The sequence below is a fragment of the Pyrgilauda ruficollis genome, unplaced genomic scaffold (assembly GCF_017590135.1).
Source record: "Pyrgilauda ruficollis isolate IOZ18807 unplaced genomic scaffold, ASM1759013v1 scaffold55, whole genome shotgun sequence".
Lineage (NCBI taxonomy): Eukaryota > Metazoa > Chordata > Aves > Passeriformes > Passeridae > Pyrgilauda > Pyrgilauda ruficollis.
The window spans coordinates 6,968,229-6,988,217 of record NW_024527155.1 but is presented as its reverse complement, the minus strand read 5'-3'; the positions used below and the strand labels follow the sequence as shown (position 1 = coordinate 6,988,217).

Sequence of the window (19,989 nt, the reverse complement as noted above, 5' to 3'; positions counted from 1 at the left end):
CATAGCATCCTGTAGATGAAATAGAGCAATAAAAAATTACATGATTACTGAATCAATATTACAGTTTCCTGTATGCTGAATTCCTTCATTTATGGTGAAAAATGATTGTCTGTTTACTTCTTATCTTCTGCAAATATCACACCTGTTTTTTCACCCCTCCTCTTGCCTCCTCCCTTTGAATCTCCTCCCCTGTGACAGAATCAATTGCCTCAGTGGGTATTATAAAAAGCTGAGTTTCCAGTGGATCTCCCATTCACCCACCTTAGCCACCATGGGGCTAAGAGCGGCCAGCCTCTTCCTCCTCTGGCTGGCTCTCTCCTCTGCTAATGAAATAAAAAAAGGTAAGCTCTAGAGATGAAATGGTTGCAGATTGCCTCCTGGAAAGGAGGGAGAGACTTAAAATATTGCTGTGGAGCTAGAGGGAGGCTGTGCATTTAAATAATGCTCTGGAGTTTTGGGATGCCTTAAATCACTTAAGCTTTCAAATATTGAGGCTGCATTGCTTGAACAAAACTGGTAGATCCTACTTATCCTACTTTCTTTGGAGAGATTAGTGCCTATCTCTACTGCACTGATTTCTAGTTTGATGTGCTTGGAAAATATTTTCAGTGTTGCTTTTCTTTCTGTGCATTGAATCTTTACTAGATATGGCAAGAAAGGAACTGTAAGGCAAGAAAGAAACTGTAGGACTTTGAGAGGTTTATTGTTAAAGTAATGAAGGAAGTGGATGATTGTGTCTTCTGTTGCTTTGGAACAACATAAATTGTTCCTCAAAAATGAGTGTAATAACATTGAAAAAAGCTTATTTTGTCATTTAGGACATTTTTAACCCTTTTCGAAAAGCTCTAACTTACTGTATTTGCTATCAAATTTGAAGTGATGAAATGGAGTGCTCGTACTGAAAACTGCTTTTTGGAGGAATAGGTGATTAAATGTGTCCAGTGATCAGGTTTGGGCTATTGAGCTTGGTCTGCTGTGTCTTGAATTCAGCAGTGGGAGGAAAACCTTACCTTGCATTTGGTCTTCCATCTGTGAGCTCTGGGAGGACCTCTGTGCAGCCTTCCTTCTGGGGAGGGATGTGTTCCAGCTTGGTTGGATGTATCTGGAATGACTGATACCATCAAAATACAGTAACCTAGGGATTTTCTTAGCAGTTTTGCATTCTCATGTTAAATGCTGCAAGAAAATCTTGTGGAATGTTAAGATTCCCAAGGATGCTCAGCTTTTATGATTCTCCCCTAATCTACAGTATCTGGAGATTGATCAGATATTGTTGTTAATTTATATTTTTTGTTGGTGTAGATGGCAGGGGAAGGAACAAATCATCTTCATATTTTGCTATTACAAAAACTTTTTTTTCCCTCCTACCATGGCTATTTCTGAGCTATCTTCTGAAAAATTTCTGTCTTGCAGTAATAGAAATCACTACTGCTTTTAGGAAAATAAATATTTCACTGAAATCTCCTGTTATGCATAAGCCCTTTCATAACCTTTAAACTGGTGGCCTTCCAGAGTAGGTAGTACTTTCTTGATTTCCTACCTGTTTTGTTTCTAGTACATGTTGCCCCAGGAAAGAAGATAGTTCTTGGAAAAAGTTAATATTGACAAAAATCATACTGTGATTCAGAATAAAATCATATGTTTGGCACAGAAGCCAAGTTAGTGGTCAGTATTAAGTTTCCCCACCTCATGCAGGTAAGTTCCTTCACCTCAGTGAAGATTATAGGATATACCCTGGTCTCAGAATTATTTATTAACATCTTAGTCTGCTTTTGAGACATTCCATATTTTCTGCTGACCTGGCAGATACTTGATCCCGCTTGAAATCCATGGAATCACTGTGAACAAAATTGCAGGTGGTTCCTACTGTAAAATTGAACATTTACCATTTTTCACACTAGATCGTTTCTTGCACTTGTTTTCATCTCTTTTTCTTTTTCATTACTTAACAGGAAGGACAAGAAGCCATGGCCACTATGTCTGCAGCACTTGGGGAAACAACCATTTCAAGACTTTTGATGGAGACGTCTACCAATTCCCTGGCACTTGCGAGTATAATTTTGTTTCTGACTGCCGGGAGGCTTACAAGGAATTCTCTGTCCACATCCAGCGTGCTCTCGACAGCAATGGCCATCCTGAGATCCAGTATATTCTGATGAAAGTCAAGGATATAATGGTCTACCTCAAACCCAACCTGGTTGTGGTGGATGGGCGGATGTAAGTTCCTTTACTATAATGGTATTCAGAGAAATGTGCTGGGAAGATAAAAGCAGGATTGATTCTTTACACAACGGTCTGTGTACCATTACAGAAACTGCTGCAAAGCATTTCCACAGGACAAACAAACAAATAAACAAACAAAAAAGCCTTTTGAAATTCAACATTAAAATTGCTTTGAGGAGCGGCTTTAGTAATAATTGTCATTTCTACACTGTCAAAAGGGATTATTTAAATACAAGTCAGGAATAGGTTTGAGTGAATTGTTCTTCCACTTGTGCAGAAAATAGTGCAGCTCATTAGCCAGATTTTTCACTGGCTTAAAATGATGTAGCTTCATTTGTTTGATGGCATCATCTTGAGTTTACCTTAGCAGATGGTCTAGCAAATTCTTGAAAAGGAAATGCATTTCTCTGGGGTCTTCTCCTCTTGTTTTCTGACAGAAGAGAGGTAGTTTTTTCTGATCTTCATAAATAATTCTTAAAGATCTGATGGCATTCCTAAAGGGAGTTTAACAGATATAACACAGGTCAAAATTCACAATAATTTATCTGTGCCACTGTGTACTTTTGCAGACTAAGCAGTGTTATTTTTTTCCTCTTATAACATGATTACACAAAAAACTCGTCTGACACCATTACTGATGCTAAGTAGTGTCTTAACCTAGTCTTTCCTATCATTAGCTTATCCTTGTAGTATGTGCCTTTACACTCTGAAGCAAGTGAAGTAACTAATAAGTTAATTAGTATGTTTTAGCATAATTGAAAAAGCTTTTAATTGTCATTGGAGAACTTGTTTTTGCCCAGAATTCAGCTTTTGCTCTAAAGGTTGGAAGCCGCTGCAATGAAAACATGTTCAAGGATTGAAAGTAACATTCAGTTTTCCAAAGATCATACTAGAATGCATAAGAAAATGACAGAAATTTAGAAAAAAATGCATTATTGCCTCAAATTGAAAAAGCTCTTTATTGTGTACTGAAGTCTTAAAAAGAACTCCATGAAAAACAAGTTAGAAGTACTTTTAAAACTGTTTCTCTTAAATTGAGCTATTTTTGTCTTAGATAGACTTTATTGTCATAAAACAACAGATCCCTGCCAAACTAGTTTTTGCAACTTGTAGAAATTTTTTGGTAGAACTTAATTTTCCATATTGCTCCTGAAATGATAAATTGTCATGTAAATCTATTGTCATGTAAAATAGCATTTCACAGTGCTGAAGTGAAAACTGTAAAGTAGAAAAGTGTATGGATTAGCCTTCAGGTACCTGATCCACTGCTTGATTGAATGTCCTACTATTAGAAAAAAAGATAAATATTCCATGCAGTGAAAGCTAAAAGCTGAGAAGATGTCCAACATTTTATGCTTCCCCTCAAGAAGCATAATCCCTCAAGATTTCATTGTTTATTGATGAGCAATGCAGTCAAAAGCAGAAAAAATGATCTCTTGAGTTTGCACCTAGATGTGTAAGTCATTTGTGCATGTTAAAAAATGCCTGAGGTAAATAGCTGTAAAAACCCCAGTGACAGAAAATCAGGAGATAAAGCTCTCCCAGTCAAGAGACTAGTTAACAGATGTACATACACATGCATGAATCTTGATGGATAACAATTACATTGATAAATCTGTAGAAAATGAACCAGTTATTTTGTCTGGACTCCAGTTTACATTACTTCTGTTTGAGCAGACTCTAGTTCTCTGGATTTTATAGGATAAGACTGCCTGCCACAATTCTTTTATTGCTGAATGAAATTCAGCAGTTCAGTTTATTTGTAAGACGGACATGAATTGTTATCACACAAAAATATTTATGCTCAGCCCTCTGCAGTGTCTTCTGTCACCATTAACAGGCTCAGTCCTGTCCACTTAAAACTAAGTAACTAACTACTGAAAGAGCTACTGAATTCCTCTTAACATGCTCCTTTCTTTTACAAATTTTGTTGGCAGTCCCTATAACTGCCTGTGCATTCTGAACTCTCTCTTAAGGAGGCAGTTCCTTGCAATGGAACATAAATTCTCTCTGAAATGGTTATGAGATATTTTGGTAAAGAAACACTGTAAATTATGTTGTAGCTCCTTTCATTGATGTAAATTATTAGTAAGTGTTTGAATAACCTCTGTTAATACCACAATGATGATGGTTTTTCTTTGATTAATTTGAAGACATCTGACATTTTGGTATTTTTGAAGTTAAAGAGCCCAAAGTGTTTGGTAGGCTTTTCCTCTGAAATTGCTTTGCCTTTTAGATGAGTTTTTGCAATGAGTTATTGTCCTGAGTGTCAGAAAGAGAAGACTTTATGCCTCATTAAAACAAGGCATCCTGTGCAGTTAGAATGAGGTAGTCAGACTAGTTTCTCTATTCCTTGGGTATTTGGCTTATTACAGACATTCATGTCAGCCCTTATGTTTCCTAACTAATGAAAAGTCTGTGATTTTCTTCCTAGTGTGAAGACACCTTACTACACCTCTGGTGTCCTCATTGAGAGCAATGAAATTTACACCAAGATTTATGCCAAATTAGGCATGGTTCTGATGTGGAACCAGCAGGATGCCCTGATGGTATGTATGCTCAAAGTATTTTTAATGGGTATTTACTGGGTTTCCTGGGATATTTCTCTGTCTCAGTAGGGGAAAAAAGGGAGGGGGAAAAGGAAGAAGAAAAAGATAATTCTTTTATGTTTTTCCTTTTTGTTATTTAGGTGGAGCTGGACAGCAAATTTAATAACCATACCTGTGGTCTCTGTGGGGATTACAATGGCATTCAAATCTACAATGAGTTCATCAAGGGAGGTGCGTCATCCCACCATACTGACGGTTGTCCCCAGAGATAGACTGGCAAGCCCTGTGCACAGAAACTTCACAGGAGAGCAAATTTCACTTGAGAGGTTTCTGTGATTGCCCCAGACTAAACATTAAGTTCCGGTGCTGGAATTCCTGCATTCTAAATGTATTCTGTTCTAGATTAATCTTTTTGTTCTTTACTAGCCTTCTTCTCCTGTTTCCCCTTTACATTTTAAAGCACAGTTAGACATCATTCAGAGCAGGTACCTGTGTCTAACAGGCATATTTGATACCATAGTAACTGTTTCCCTTGATCAGTAGAGTTCCAGGAATCAGGTGCTCCTTGTCAATTTTTGGGGCTCAGCAAGTTCTCTTTCTATTTTTTTCTCATAGATGCAAGCTACAACTCAATTACATATGGGAATATGCAGAAGATCAGCAAACCCAATTCCAAATGTGAAGATCCAGATGAAACTCAGGCTCTTCCAAGCTGTAATGAGCATGTAAGTACTTCTTGTGGCAAACTTCCTTCACATGGACACATGGAGACATCCTTGTGCAACAGGGAGTTAGTTGCAAGGAGATGGGGACTGTCCCTTCCAGGGTATATGTTCAAAAGCTGTTCAAAAGACAACAGTTTTTATTGTAAGATAAGAAATGTCCAGAAGCTCAGATACCTGTAAATCTCTTAAACTTTATTCCTCTTCCTCCTCAGCGTGACGAGTGTCAGAAGTTGCTGACTTCCGCTGCGTTTGCTGATTGTCGGCTGCGTCTTAATTTGGAAATGTACATCCAAGCCTGCATGCAGGACAAGTGTGCCTGCAATGGGAAGGACGACTCCTTCTGCCTCTGCAGCACCATCTCCGAGTATTCCCGCCAGTGCTCACATGCAGGCGGCCGCCCGGGAGAATGGAGGACACAGAGCTTCTGCCGTAAGCAGCTACACAAATTTTACAAACATCCAAAGGTTTCATGCTTGTAGTGCCATGAAATTTAAATTCATTACTTCTTTTCAAAGCTGTTGGCATGTATTACAAATTTCATCCCAGTAGTGCTAAAAATTTTACGGTCTCTCTGCTTTCTTCTTGTGTTACTTTTACTATTAAGAAATACTTTTCAGCAAATTCTGTTCCCATTAAAAAACCTGAGATTTGATGCTGCAGGAGATGGGAATAATTTCATCTATTTGAAACCAAAAGAAGTAAATACAAAAACCAGGGAAAGCACTTCAGATTTAGATAAACATGCTGTGCCATGTGGAGTCTGGCTTGAGACACCACTGACTTGAAGGGAGTAGGGTGTATGATCTGGGGTTTCTCAGGAATGATGAACTTATCACTCAAATGACTCCTGGTGTCTTTTTTACTCTTTCAGCCAAGACCTGTCCTGCTACCATGGTCTATAGAGAAAGCAGCTCACCCTGTGTGGATACCTGCTCACACTTGCAGATCAGCAGCCTTTGTGAGGAGCACTACATGGATGGCTGTTTCTGCCCTGAAGGCAAGTGTTATTCTAGGTGTTGCATCGGGGACAAAAGCAAGAGCCCTGGCTATGGAAGTCTTATGAAAATACTACATCTAGTCAAATTATATCTTGGGAAAGGGTAGTGCTACTCATTATTTCCCCCCCTAGAGGAAAATAACTGTAAAATTTTCTAAGGAGGTAGTAATTGATTAATTAATAAATTATTTTATAGTTCAAACGTACTAACACAGTGACAGATAATAGACCTACCTTTTAATTCTCAACAAGTGGGTTTTTGATACTATACAGTAAATCATGCTTTTCAGTGAATTGAATAGTTCTGAGACAGTGGACATCACTTGCCTAGAGAGTGGCAGTGAGGGACAGTGAGTGAAATTCTCAGGCTTGATGTCAGCCTTAGAAAAGAAGATTACAGTGATAGTCTTCACAGCCAAAAAGACTAAGAATCTAAACATGTGACATTCTCAGATTGTTCTTATATGCTTGCAATAACCTTTTTATCTGTGTATAATTATATAAATGAACAGACTTGGATTTTCAAAGCTGAATAAAAGTGCTTTCCATCTGTCTTATATTACAAAAAAGTAGAGCCAGTATTCTTCAAAGTTTAGATAATCTCAGCCTATGTGGAAAATTAGTTTTTCCTCTGTGGAAATTGCTTATTTGAAAAAGAGCTGGAATAGTTAATGTTGTGTTTTATAGGAACTGTGTATGATGATATCAGTGAAAAAGGCTGCATCCCTGTTAGCCAGTGCCACTGCAAACTTGGTGGAAAGGCATATGCACCTGGAGAAAGCATTTCCAAAGAATGTGAAGAATGGTAAGGATCCTGGTTGTTGTACACCTTTCTTTGAATGATTGTTAATGGGCCTGCATTTTTCAAATTTCCACTTGAACACAGGAGGTGTTCTGAAAACTCTCTGAATTTATTGTTTATATTGCATGTCTATAGAACAAAATTTCTGGTAAGTTTCTATGGCATATGTTAGATTCTATGGCATATGTCAGAGGGAAAATCTCAAGGAAATGGTCAAGGATACAGTTTTAAAACACCTGGGGATAGCTTGCTGGCTGCCAGATATGCAGATACTTTCAGTGCTCTCAGCTCCTGTAATAACTACAAGCATTTTTTGTATTATTTGTCTGTTTATAGCACCTGTAATTCAGGCAGATGGACCTGCAAAGATCTACCCTGTCCAGGCACATGCTCAGTGGAAGGAGGTTCCCATTTTACCACCTTTGATGGGAAGAAATACACCTTCCATGGAGACTGCTACTATGTGTTGGCCAAGGTACTGTGCACAGTGGGGTTGTTTCTCTTGTAGAGTAAAACAGTGTCTGTGGGCTGATGTGTATATCAGCTGGGAGTTATTGTTCTATTCCACTTCCATAGGGTGACGGAAACCGAAATGCTGAAAGTTGTACCAGAAAAGTCAGGATTTAGCTATAATAGCCCTAAGGGGAAGCTGAGGACTTATTGCAATGGGTAATTAACTCAGTGAGATAGAAGACTGCCTATGCTGTCATTATCCAGTGGAGTCCTTTGTATGTAAGAAATCAAAAGGTCTCAGGATTAGAAGCTCTTGTCCACTTCTGTAATATTTCTAAGTCACAGTGACAAAGTCAGGTAGGGAAAAGAGGTAGGCAGCTGTGCTGACCTAAAATATCTGGTGTCCATTCTTCTAGAGAATGAAGAAAATCTTGTTGAGCTAGGAAAGTTATTGTAACTGATGAATTTAGTCTTTGTTGTGGAAATACTCTCACGAGAGTTTTAATATGACTAATGGACATTTATTTCCCTGTGATTGTAGGGTACTGCAAATGAGAGTTATGCTCTCCTGGCAGAGCTGGCTCCCTGTGGCTCCACAGACAAACAGACCTGCTTGAAGACTGTTGTGCTGTTAGTGGATAACAAAAAGAATGTAAGTGCTGTTCTGTGGATTCTACTAAATATGTTGAAAATTAACATATTTCCCTTAATGTGGGTGAATACTTTTTTCTTCTGGAGTCATTATTGTGGATAGATTAGGAACCTCAGACAGGCTGACAAACAGCTCAGGTGTCTGCCTCGAGAATTCAAAGTAAACCTAAACTTAAGAAAATATGAGATTCAAAACAACTGACATTTCCCCCTCTTCTTTCCTCTGCTCTGTGTGATATGATTTTTCTCACAGGATTCCAGGTGTCTGGAAGGAAGGGTACCTATTCTTCTCTACCTCATAGTTTTTTTCTTCATTCAGATATAATTTTATAGTTCTAATTTAGTCTTTTTCAGAATAAATCCTGTCTTTGAATGGTGATGCAATCCAACCTTCTCAAATATTCACTTTAGTATTCTCTTTGTTTATGAGAATGTATGGACTATCTCTGTACATAATTGTCATACATATACACATGATATTCCTCACATATTTATGGGCTTCCATGTCCTTGCCAGCATTACTAGAATGTAAGAAAACCAAATCAAAATCCAATAGTTTTATGTTTGTGTATGTAGAGTAGCGTTTTTTGAGGAAGTTTAATAAACTGCTTTCTTACCATGTCAGAATCATATTAACCATCACACAGAAGCTGTAGCACATGCTTTAATAAGGAATGAGAACTTCCCACAGATCCTGAAGACCTAATATTTTCTTCAACTTGCTGAAACCAAAATGCCCAACATAAAGGAGTTTTGCCTTTCATTGTTGGTATGAATTATTGTAGGCAGATGTAAGAGAAGCACTGAGTAGCAAGACAAAACCATAGGCGTAACCTATAGGGCTGCTGCCATGTTCAGTTTTCAGACAGATTTTTCCTTTCAAAATTTGGAGTTCTAGACAGAGCCTAAATGTGTAAAATGTCCTTGCTGTTAATCTTCTTTGTATTAGTTCGTTTTCCTCAGTCCCTGGAACCTCATTGATTCCATTTGCTGTTACACAGGTGGTGGTTTTCAGATCAGATGGCAGCGTGCTCCTGAACGAGATGACAGTGAATGTGCCTCATGTGTCAAGTAAGGGACGCAGCCTTGTATGTCAAGTGTCACACACCTGGCTTCTCATGTAGGGATGTATTTTTGTAGAGGCAAAACTGGAGGAGGGGTATTTAGCATTTTCCAAACCTGGCTGGTGTGGGCATGCCCATTTGTTTCTAATCCCAGAGACCCATCTTTGTAAGTAATCAACTTGTTAAGTTTGTAAGCACCAGCATCATATCTAGTTGGCCAGTGATTTTTAAAGGAAAAAAGATATTAATTTGATCCTGGTCTCAGAGATTTCATGCTGCGTGATACATGAGAATCTAATAAGAAGTGTTTCTTTTGGCAGCCTGTATGCATTGATTCATTACAACAGTTCATGTTTTGTTTTTCAGCCAGCTTCTCAGTATTCAAGCCATCTTCCAACTACTTTGTTGTACAAACTCCTTTTGGGCTTCAGATGCAGATCCAGCTGTTTAGAGTCATGCAGCTGTTTGTGACTGTGGATGAATCACTTAAAGGAAAACTTCAAGGCAAGTGTCTATGCAAATGGGAAGCAAAGTCATGCTGTTTCACAGCTGAATAATCATGTATCCTTTATATGAGTGATAACTCATGCTACTTGTTGATTCAAGGGGAGAAAATGGAAAGAAAATCGACTCAAGCAAACTAGAAGTGTGTTTTATTTTGTGATATTGAAGTTATATATCACTCTGTTGCCAGTACATAGGTATTAGAATATTCCTTACTTTTGTATTTAGTTTAATTTTAAACTATCTACAAAACCAGGTTTTCAGTGTATTTTGTGCTTTCAATATCATCAGAAAGCATAAAAAATATGGGTTAGAGTAGTAATCTCTTGAAGCACAGATATCTTCATGATTACTATTCTTGAAGATGTTGAAGATTTAAACCAGGGCTTCTAAAACTTCAGTATTTATTCAGTATGCATTAAATTGATGTGGAATAATCAGCTGTTTCTAATGTTTGTGATCAGTTGTCCCTTTCCTGTGATCATTCAGTATGAGAATAAATAATGCTTATGTGAAATTTTTACCTTGTTCTCAAATAGGTCTTTGTGGAAACTTCAATGGAATGGAAGGTGATGACTTCAGAACAACCAGCGGGCTGATTGAGGCTACAGGATCTGCCTTTGCTAACACGTGGAAAGCTCAGTCCACCTGCACAGACCAGGTAGAAAAGCTGGAAGACCCCTGCAGTCTCAGCATTGAAAGTGGTAAGCACATTAATAAATCAGAGTGTTGGCTTCTGCCAGGATGAGCAGTGTCTGCTGTGCATTACTGCAACAGGCCTGTAAGAGTTGTAGTGGGGCATTGAAGATTTTTACAGGACTGTAACATTAATAATTAATATCTGCATGTATGTATACATACAAGCACTTCATCAAACTGAAGTGAAAATTTAAAGAGTGATTGTAAAAGAATCCTAAGGTGGTAGAATGGGAAAAACAGTCATTAATTTGTACTATCTGCAAAGACAGCTTGTATCTTCTAGCATTATCTATCCTTATGTTTAACTTAACTTTATGGTCCCAAATGGAAAGAGCTGTCACAATTCCTTGTGTACAAATTGTAAAAGTACGGTGCAGTTTTTGATTTTATGATTGCATGTCTCTGAATCAAGGATTAGAAATACATGTGTGGTGATAGCATGTAGTTTCTCCACTTCCCAAAATGCACAAGTTCTCTCATTTGTATTTCTGCACTGCATTTATGCATCAGCATAACTAGGCATGGCACAAGGAAGATAAGGAAATGTGATGAATTTCTCTTTTTTTTTGCAGCAAATTATGCTGAGCATTGGTGCTCTTTGCTGAGAAACCCAAAGGGTCCTTTTGCAAGATGTCACATGGCCATTGATCCTTCAGAATACTATAAGGTATTGTAATTTTGCACTCTTTTAGTACTGCATTATTTCAAATGGTTAACTTTAGACATTTATCATTGTTTGAACATTTGAGACATCAGTGAGTAACTTGTCCATAAGAGATGCTGAATTAATGAATCGACTGATTCGAGCAACATAGCATCCAAAGTATCTCATATGATGAGATCTTTATGGGCTGCTGCTGAATAAAAATGTACATTTTTTATTTTGCTTTTTTATTTTTTGTGACATGTTTATTGGCTTGGATATTTGGACTGAAAAGAAGACTCAAGAATTGCAGATGTGCACAGCTTAAGTATAGAAGCATTAGTTTCTATAAAGTGGGGGGAAAAATTCTAACAGTATATTGGTTGGAATGTAACACCAAATAATTTTCATGCTGGAGTCTCCATGAATTCTTTTCCCCCGTGCTCATTTCTGTTGAGCAGCAACGGAGGCTCACCTGAGGAAAAGGAATTCTAAAATCGTTGCTTTTGCTTGGAAGTCAGAGTGAGCTCAAATGTTGTAAAGGTCTTCATAGACCTGGTTAATATTTTGCCTTTATTATTCTAGTTTTTGTGGATCTCTGCATTTCTAATTAGTAACTGAGAATGAATGGTATCAATATCCTTTGAAAAATGTGTTCTTAGCAAGCTGACTACTTTTTAAAGGTTCAAGAGGCTTGGCTTAGGTTAGAATAAGCATCCAAATATTTTCATTGTGGATTAAATGAAGTGGCACTTTAACTCTCTGATCTTTGTCCATTCTTTTCATTGTTCTCTTTCACTGTCATGGGAATTAATACAAACATCAGGAAAAGCAGACAGGACATTTTGTAGCAATCAAGTTGCAATTGCCCATTGATTCCTTGTGGACTTATTGACCCTTTTGTTCTTTTTTTTCAGAAATGTAAATATGACACCTGCCTCTGTGAAGACAACGAAGAATGTTTGTGTGCTGCCCTGTCCTCTTACTCAAGAGCCTGTGCTTTCAAAGGGATCATACTGGGAGACTGGAGAAACAGTGTCTGCAGTAAGTAATGGAACAGTAATCCCTGTGGAAATGATTAACCATGAGAAATAAACAGGCTCTCTCTGAATTTGGTTGTCAGTAATCTATCCTGCTGTTAAGGGATTTGGAGTATCTTAGAAATGTGTAATGGACCAAAAAGAGGCAATGCTGATAATGTTTACTAATTCATGTTATATTCTTCAGATGTAATTTGAAATTTTTATACTTAAAAGTAGAAAGCAATATTTTAAACTTTCATCTTCTTTCTCCAGTCTAGCTAATAAAATTGCATTTACTAATGGAATCCCAGCCATCAGGGCTTTTACTGTGCATTTGTTTGTCAATGTCATTGTTTCTGATCTTGCTTGCTCTACATCAACAGTTCAATATGTTTGAGACTAGCAATTTATTATATTGTGCTCACTATTTGATTATGTGAAACAAATAGGGCTATGAAAGTAGAAACTATTAGTAGCAGTTAAAAGTAAGTCTTCAACTGGTGAAGATAGGTTAGTGTTACTTGTTACTTCTGATATTTTTGTACTTTAATAAGATCTAAGGGAATGTTTTTATCACTACATTCAGCACAGCCAAAGAAACCAAAATGGAAATGTCAAGGCCAAATTGTCTATCCTGCATCCCTTATTTATCAGTTTGGTTTTTTTCTCTCCAGGCAGCGAAGCATCTTCTTGCCCAGGAAATCAAGTCTTCCTTTACAACCTTACAATGTGCCAGCAAACCTGTCGCTCCCTTGCTGATGGTGAAAAGTATTGCTTGCAAGACTTTGCTCCTGTGGATGGCTGTGGCTGCCCATCCAATACATACTTGGATAACCAGGATAACTGTGTTACCATCTCCCAGTGCCCATGTTATTACAAGGGATCATACCTGGAACCTGGGCAGTATTTCACAAAAGATGGAGAACGCTGGTATGTTTTACTTTGGCTTCTTGTGTGTGAGGAAAAAGCTCTTTAAAAATTGCTTGTTAGATGTAAGGTGTTTAGGTTTTTTGGTACTTTAATGAGTATTTGTAATTTGTAAACATCTTCGTGCTGAGCAAAGCATTATTCTGTTGCAATGCAATTTATCAATAATTGAGAAGTGCAGCTTTTTTTGGAGGTATGAATATTTGCCTTCACAGATAAATGTTATTCTGAAGCTGCAGTGTTAATAAGGCTTTGTTAAGCAGAATGGTAAAAGAAAGATAAAAGGCCGACTATGTGTTATGTTTGCTTTTCTAGCAGACACAGAATGGTTGTGTTTTTCACTGGAGGAAGGTCCCTTTGATATGTATTCACTGTAACACAGGCTTTTGAAAACAACATTTATGATTCTTTTATATTTTCCCATGGTCCCTGGCAACAGCTTGCTGCCTGAGTCATCAGTACAAACTGAAATGCCTTCTCTTATCCAGCAGAAGCATATAGGTCAACAAATTTGCAGCATATAAATTCAATACTTGTGAAAATACACTGTGTATCCAAATGGAGGCTTTTAATTAAATTATAATTATTATCTGTGTCATTACTATCTAATTCCTGAGTTGTCATAAGACACAGTATTAAAGATTAATAGAATATCGGTCATTCCTTAAAACAAAACCTTTCTGTGTATTATGCCTAAAATCTTGCTACTCTTTTTCTCCAGCGAAAAAATTTGAGTAACTGAATTAGAAAAAATGAGCGTAATTTAATAGAATGTGTCTTGAAATTTCAGTAGAAATTATGCAGGATATCTTTAATAAATGCTCTCAAATTTATATAAATAAGTCCTTAGACATAAATTGAAGATATTGAGCTTGCTTTTTTTAAAAAAAAAAATTTCTACTTACTTCACTTTTCTAGTGTTTGCCGAAATGCAAAGATCCAGTGCACTTCAGTGAAAATAAGAATGAAAAGTAAGTGACGTTCTATAAACTAAACTAGAATAAAATCCATAGCCAACCTCCCATCCCAAACCTACTTCCCTTTTGAATTCTCCATTTACTTGTTTTGCATGTTTTTTCCTCTTTATGTAGGACAGTAACAGATTTTCACTTTGTTCTCTCTTCAGTAAGCCTATTTTTTTCATAAGGATAGACTGAGATTTCTGTCTGAGAAACTACCACCTTTCACTAACATTTCTTTTGCCTTGATTGATCTAAAGCAACAATGTACCTTTCAGGTGAAAACGAATGTTCTTCTAGCAAGACATACTTTGACTGCAATGCATTCTCAAAGTGGACTTCGCAAACACCTCTGCAACTTAGCTGTCATACTCCTCAAACTGATCATGTATGTATTCAACTTTTCTTTGTGTCTTTCTTTATTCTGTATTCTTAAATGACATGGTGCTACACAGCAAATACAGTTTTAATTAGCAGTTTATTTCTCTTTGGTTTAATCTACCTCTTTTTTTCCCCCCATGATAATAATCTGATGCCATTTTCACAATGGTTACCCTCTCCTCTTTACTGTGTCTTCAGTAGAGTCATAATTTCCAAGCAAAAAAGAATTTGAGTACTTAGACAATCCAAAAAGAAAAGAAAAACATTAGAAACCTAGAAAACAAGAACCTTATAAAACTAATCAGTATTAGACTGTGTGGTTTTAAATGCAGATTTTAAAGTGTGAAGAAGTGGAATTAAGATGCAGCACTTTGTCATAAGGTAACCATTTCTCCTTATATTCCTTAGTTCCAGACAGAGTGTGTCTCAGGCTGTGTGTGCCCTGAAGGTCTATTTGATGATGGCAGAGGGGGCTGTGTTGAGCAAAAAGATTGCCCGTGCATTCACAACAATGAGTGGTATTCTTCTGGAGACAAGATAAAAGTGGACTGCAACACCTGGTGGGTTATAAATGAATACTCTCTTCTAGGATGTATTCTATGCAGTATATTCATAGTCATATCTAGGTTTATGTACTAGTAGCTGCAAAAGCCGGAAGTATCATCCTTAATTTTCAGGAATATTTATTGCTATCTCAGAAAATACAGATTCTGCTGGAAGTATGGAGGTGGTAGTTACCTCTGTTTTCAGTAGGCATCTCTTATTGGGAAAACTCCCTCATTTTTTGAAAATAAATGCTATCAGATCTAAAGATTGTAGCTCAACAGAGTAAAAATCATGTTATAGGTTTAAAAATGGGCTTATCAATTGAAGTTGAGGCTTGGATATTTTGCATATTATCAGATTATATCAGGCAGTTGCTTGGTTTGTTCTGCAGTTTTTCAAACCACACACTCTTGGTGAGATCTGAAAATTGAACTTCTCTGCTCTCTTCTAGCACCTGCCAGAAAGGGGTTTGGAAATGCACTGATGACGTGTGCTATGGGACTTGTATGATATATGGAAGTGGCCATTATAACACTTTCGATGGGAAGTTCTATGACTTTGATGGCAGCTGTGAATATGTGGCTACTCAGGTAATGCTCATCAGGAGGGCTGAAAAATAATTTGATTGCCTTGAAAATCTACTTTCCTCTTTGGTTTTGTCATTCCTTATTGCCTGTCATCATTGTTTCCAAGGGGTTCACACATTCTGCCAGGATAAATTGTGTATTTTCAGTGCAGGCAAACTGTGTGAATGTGGCTCTTTTTTTTTTTGTCAGATATATATATCATAAATTACATACAACAGAACTATGTTACAGTGAGAGCTAATTATAATTTGTGAAATAAATCCAAATTCCAAGCTCGGAAACTTAAAACTTTTATTTAAAGATATATTCCTCACTTTGTTTTATAGTCCCATTCTTTTTCCCAGGCTGTGTTAACTGCTTATATGTATGCATGGAAGTATGCATATATGGCTATACATCTGTAAAAATATGTGTGTGTAAAATCTCACATTTCAAGGAGTAGTAACTATTTATACATTGTGAAGACTTAAATGATTGCAATTCTTATGAGATTGAACTACAATGAAATATTCTATCTAATTTTCTTATGCTCTTTTTTTTTTTTTTTTTTTTTTTCCAATAGGACTTCTGCGGTGACAAAAACTCCAGCGGCTCATTCAGTATCATCACAGAGAATGTCCCTTGTGGAACTACAGGAGTCACCTGCTCTAAGGCTATCAAAATGTTCCTAGGGGTGAGTGATGACAGTCAGTACATATCAGTATTACCAAAAATGTGATGCTCTAAAGTCATGCCCCTAAAAGCAGCTGTAACAAGCATTAGAGACCCTATCAAGTTATTCTGTAAAGGTGTAGGTTCTCAGGTGGTGAAAACTCTCTCAAACAGAAGTGCTACACCACTCCCAGCTATCTTGGAAGTCATCCCAGAGTCTGAGCTACTGGTTACAGAATGAGTTGCATTGTTACAAGTGTCTAATATTTTGTCTCATCATAGAAGTTAGCATTACAATACTTCTCTTTTGTCTTTCAGAAAACGGAACTGAAATTGGAGAACAAAGAGTACAAAGAAATTCAGCGAGATGTTGGTGATGATGTGCAGTATTGGAACAGGACAGTTGGCCTGTACCTGGTTATTGAGGCTAGCAATGGTGTGATGCTGATCTGGGACAAGAAGACTACTGTTTTCATCAAGCTGAGCCCTGATTACAAGGTTAGTGCCTGTCTGTCTTCTTCTGAGGTAGTATTGTGAATAGACAAGGAAACATAAAAGAACATAAATGTTCTTTTGTTCTGACTCCATGTCTAATTCCTATATCCTCTGTGCACTAATGGTCAGCTTGCATTATTGCAGTCACAGCTTGCAGAAGTTCTTCTGGGGCTTCTTACAGTATATCACAATGCATTGCACAGAATGCATAGGATGTTATTCCAATAGAGATAAACACCTCAGGCAATACTCTTGATTTTGTGAGTATTGACAGCCAGATAATTTAGGGGATGTGGACTGATGACATATGTGCTTGGAAACCTACATGCAAACTCAGCCCTGTGTTAAAACCAAACTCCCTGTGCAATGTATGGCGATGGTTCTGGTTCCTGAAATTCAGCATGCTGAATTGAAGAATACTGAGGCATTGTACAAACAGTGACATACTGTTACTTGAGGGGAGTGGTGGGCCTTAAATAACAGTACCAAAAATTCACCATTGAAGGCAGATTGATACATTTTCTTTCAAGAAAAATGAGTCCTTGTCATTTCTTTTCCATGAATGAAGAAATGGTGATCATTATGTTAGAAACTTTTAATAAAAACAGCTTTGAGCAGAAATTAATTATCTCAGGCTTATATTAACAGGTGAGTTATGTTAAATTGAGAATGGAGAATAATTTATTCTTCTCAGCTGTAAGAAGCTTGGGCATTCTTTAATGTTTTAAGTTGGATATGGAGACAGATACGGAAATACACTAGATATTAAGGATTTCAAGGAGGAAAGATATGGCAGCTGAGTAATTTGCAGAAGACAGACAAATAAAAATTTATTTTCTGTACAAATGATTTGACAGTAAAGAAGAAAGTCATCATTTACACAGACAGTCATCTGTCATTTTTCATGTCAGTGTTTTGCTCTTACTTTGCCAGAGCCTGTTTCTCATTTCCATGGTATATTTAAAAACTCAATTTTCTTTTCCAGGGCAAAGTGTGTGGTCTGTGTGGCAACTTTGATGACAAGGCAAACAATGACTTTACAACAAGGAGTGGACTGCAGGACAATAATCCTCTGAATTTTGGAAATTCCTGGAAACAATCTCCCATGTGCCCAGATGTCACAGAAGAGATTAAGCCTTGTGATCTGAAACCACACCGGAAGTCTTGGGCAGAGAAAGAATGCAGCATCATCCAGAGTGAAGTCTTCAAAATTTGTCACTCCAAGGTTTGTAGAAGACAGTAGGTGATGGGACAGCACAGTGCATTTCTGATAATGCAGAACCAAAAAGACTGTCAGAAATGAAATGAATGAAGAGATGGTTAAATAGCTTGATCTTCAATTAAGTCTTGTCAGAACTTTCATGTGGCCTTAGTCAGAGTAGTCTGAGTCTCTGTGGCAATGGGACTGTGTCAGTGGTGGTGGCAGCCCCAGCTGTACAAACCCATATTCATCACTACAGTTTCACTGCTACTACTCTGCAAGTTAGCTTCAGAAATGTATCCTGAACAGGTTATGTTTGCTGCAGTTGCACCATCTCTTGTTGAGAGACAGTCAGCATTACAAGTACTGAAGGACCTTACAGTCATCAGATCCATCTCCTGATGGAAATTCATATTAAACATGAAAGGTGGCTGTTGAAGAGGCTACTACTTCTTGTAGTATTTAATCCACAAAAGGATCTTTTTAGACACCACTGACATCATGTTGTTTAGACAGACAGCTGCTGGTACTGTGCCTCCAAATTGTCACAGCAAACACTGCCAGCCCACAGTTTCCAGAGTACAGTGCACAGAGGGCACTCCTCTTTATTTCCCATCTCTTTCCTGATGCATGGTAATATGAACAACAATTTGTTCTTAAGTCACAGTGGAAAAGTCACAAACAATTATTAATTTAATTAATTTGTTATATATTTCCATGTGGTTTACTTCAGCAGCAAAAATCCAGTCTAAGTTTCTCCTCTTGCAGTCTCAAATAAAAAAAAAATTAAAAAAAGTTTTTTTTAACATGTCATTGGATTAACTCCAAAAACTGATAGGCACAAAATTGCATGCTTCGTATTTGCTGTGAATGCAGCCTTTCTGACATTGTTCACCATTTGGTTGGCAAAGCATGCTGGAAGATAAGACTTCACTGGCATCAATTCAGCTTGGTTTTGGGAGCGCTAAAATGGAACTCTATTAGAAAATATGAGCACTGCTAGGGACTCTGTTTTTTTCAGTCATAGCAACTTATGAAGGAACTATATTATTTTAAGTCTATTATTCCCCAAAACATATTGAGCAGCTTCAAGCCTGTAAGTGTTTGTGATTTGGTAACTAACTCTTAGACACAGTCTCATTCCTTCCTAGTTCAATTCCCATATATCAAGAGCTCTCAAACATATTTGTTTGAAAACTAATTTGCAGATGAATTGGAGCATCATTTTTACCCCTGACAGGTGGACCCACTTCCTTACTATGAGGCTTGTGTTCATGATGCCTGCTCCTGTGACAGCGGTGGGGACTGCGAGTGCTTCTGCTCTGCAGTTGCAGCGTATGCCCAGGAGTGCATCAAGGCTGAGGCCTGTGTTTTCTGGAGAACTCCTGATATCTGCCGTGAGTAACAGATAAACACAACTGTCTCTTTCTAGCTGCTGTCAAAAAGCCAGTCAAATAAATCATTAGTACTGTCACTGCAATGTCATGCTGGCTGCTTGGTGAAACCTTTTCTCAGCATATCAGGGAACAAACAGGCTAGTAAATTTGTATATTTCAACTGTCTTCTGTTCAGCCTGGCTCCTCTTCTCTTCTCTTCTCTTCTCTTCTCTTCTCTTCTCTTCTCTTCTCTTCTCTTCTCTTCTCTTCTCTTCTCTTCTCTTCTCTTCCCTTCTCTCCTCTTTCCTCTTTCAGTTGTTAAAATTACTCAGAATTTGATTTTACCAAAAAGTATATAGAACTCCCATGCTTTAGCACTGAACCTAATCAGTGTTATGTATATTAAGCAGTGTCCATTAGTGGTGCTACTCATACCAATACATCATAAATTAATGTAAAATAGTATTTAAATTAATATTACCCAAAAAGTGCTCAAATCAAAATTTTGAGATTTTAAGTAGCAGAAATATATAT

At 37.4% G+C, this 19,989-nt stretch overlaps 1 protein-coding gene across 1 annotated transcript in view; it reads left to right on the top strand.

Moving 5' to 3' along the window:
- The first annotated feature begins 271 nt into the window (after nt 1-271).
- MUC2 (mucin 2, oligomeric mucus/gel-forming) overlaps nt 272-19,989 on the top strand; it is a 55,030-nt gene continuing 35,312 nt past the window's right edge. The window contains exons 1-24 of the mRNA XM_041481117.1: nt 272-341; nt 1,953-2,217; nt 4,658-4,772; nt 4,913-5,003; nt 5,388-5,497; nt 5,710-5,926; nt 6,369-6,494; nt 7,182-7,299; nt 7,633-7,771; nt 8,291-8,401; nt 9,402-9,471; nt 9,831-9,968; nt 10,508-10,672; nt 11,240-11,334; nt 12,228-12,358; nt 13,011-13,262; nt 14,178-14,230; nt 14,497-14,606; nt 15,008-15,159; nt 15,597-15,735; nt 16,295-16,405; nt 16,702-16,881; nt 17,864-18,103; nt 19,320-19,476. Of these exons, the coding sequence (XP_041337051.1) occupies nt 272-341; nt 1,953-2,217; nt 4,658-4,772; nt 4,913-5,003; nt 5,388-5,497; nt 5,710-5,926; nt 6,369-6,494; nt 7,182-7,299; nt 7,633-7,771; nt 8,291-8,401; nt 9,402-9,471; nt 9,831-9,968; nt 10,508-10,672; nt 11,240-11,334; nt 12,228-12,358; nt 13,011-13,262; nt 14,178-14,230; nt 14,497-14,606; nt 15,008-15,159; nt 15,597-15,735; nt 16,295-16,405; nt 16,702-16,881; nt 17,864-18,103; nt 19,320-19,476 (3,355 nt within the window). The remainder of the gene's footprint in view (nt 342-1,952; nt 2,218-4,657; nt 4,773-4,912; nt 5,004-5,387; nt 5,498-5,709; nt 5,927-6,368; nt 6,495-7,181; nt 7,300-7,632; nt 7,772-8,290; nt 8,402-9,401; nt 9,472-9,830; nt 9,969-10,507; nt 10,673-11,239; nt 11,335-12,227; nt 12,359-13,010; nt 13,263-14,177; nt 14,231-14,496; nt 14,607-15,007; nt 15,160-15,596; nt 15,736-16,294; nt 16,406-16,701; nt 16,882-17,863; nt 18,104-19,319; nt 19,477-19,989) is intronic.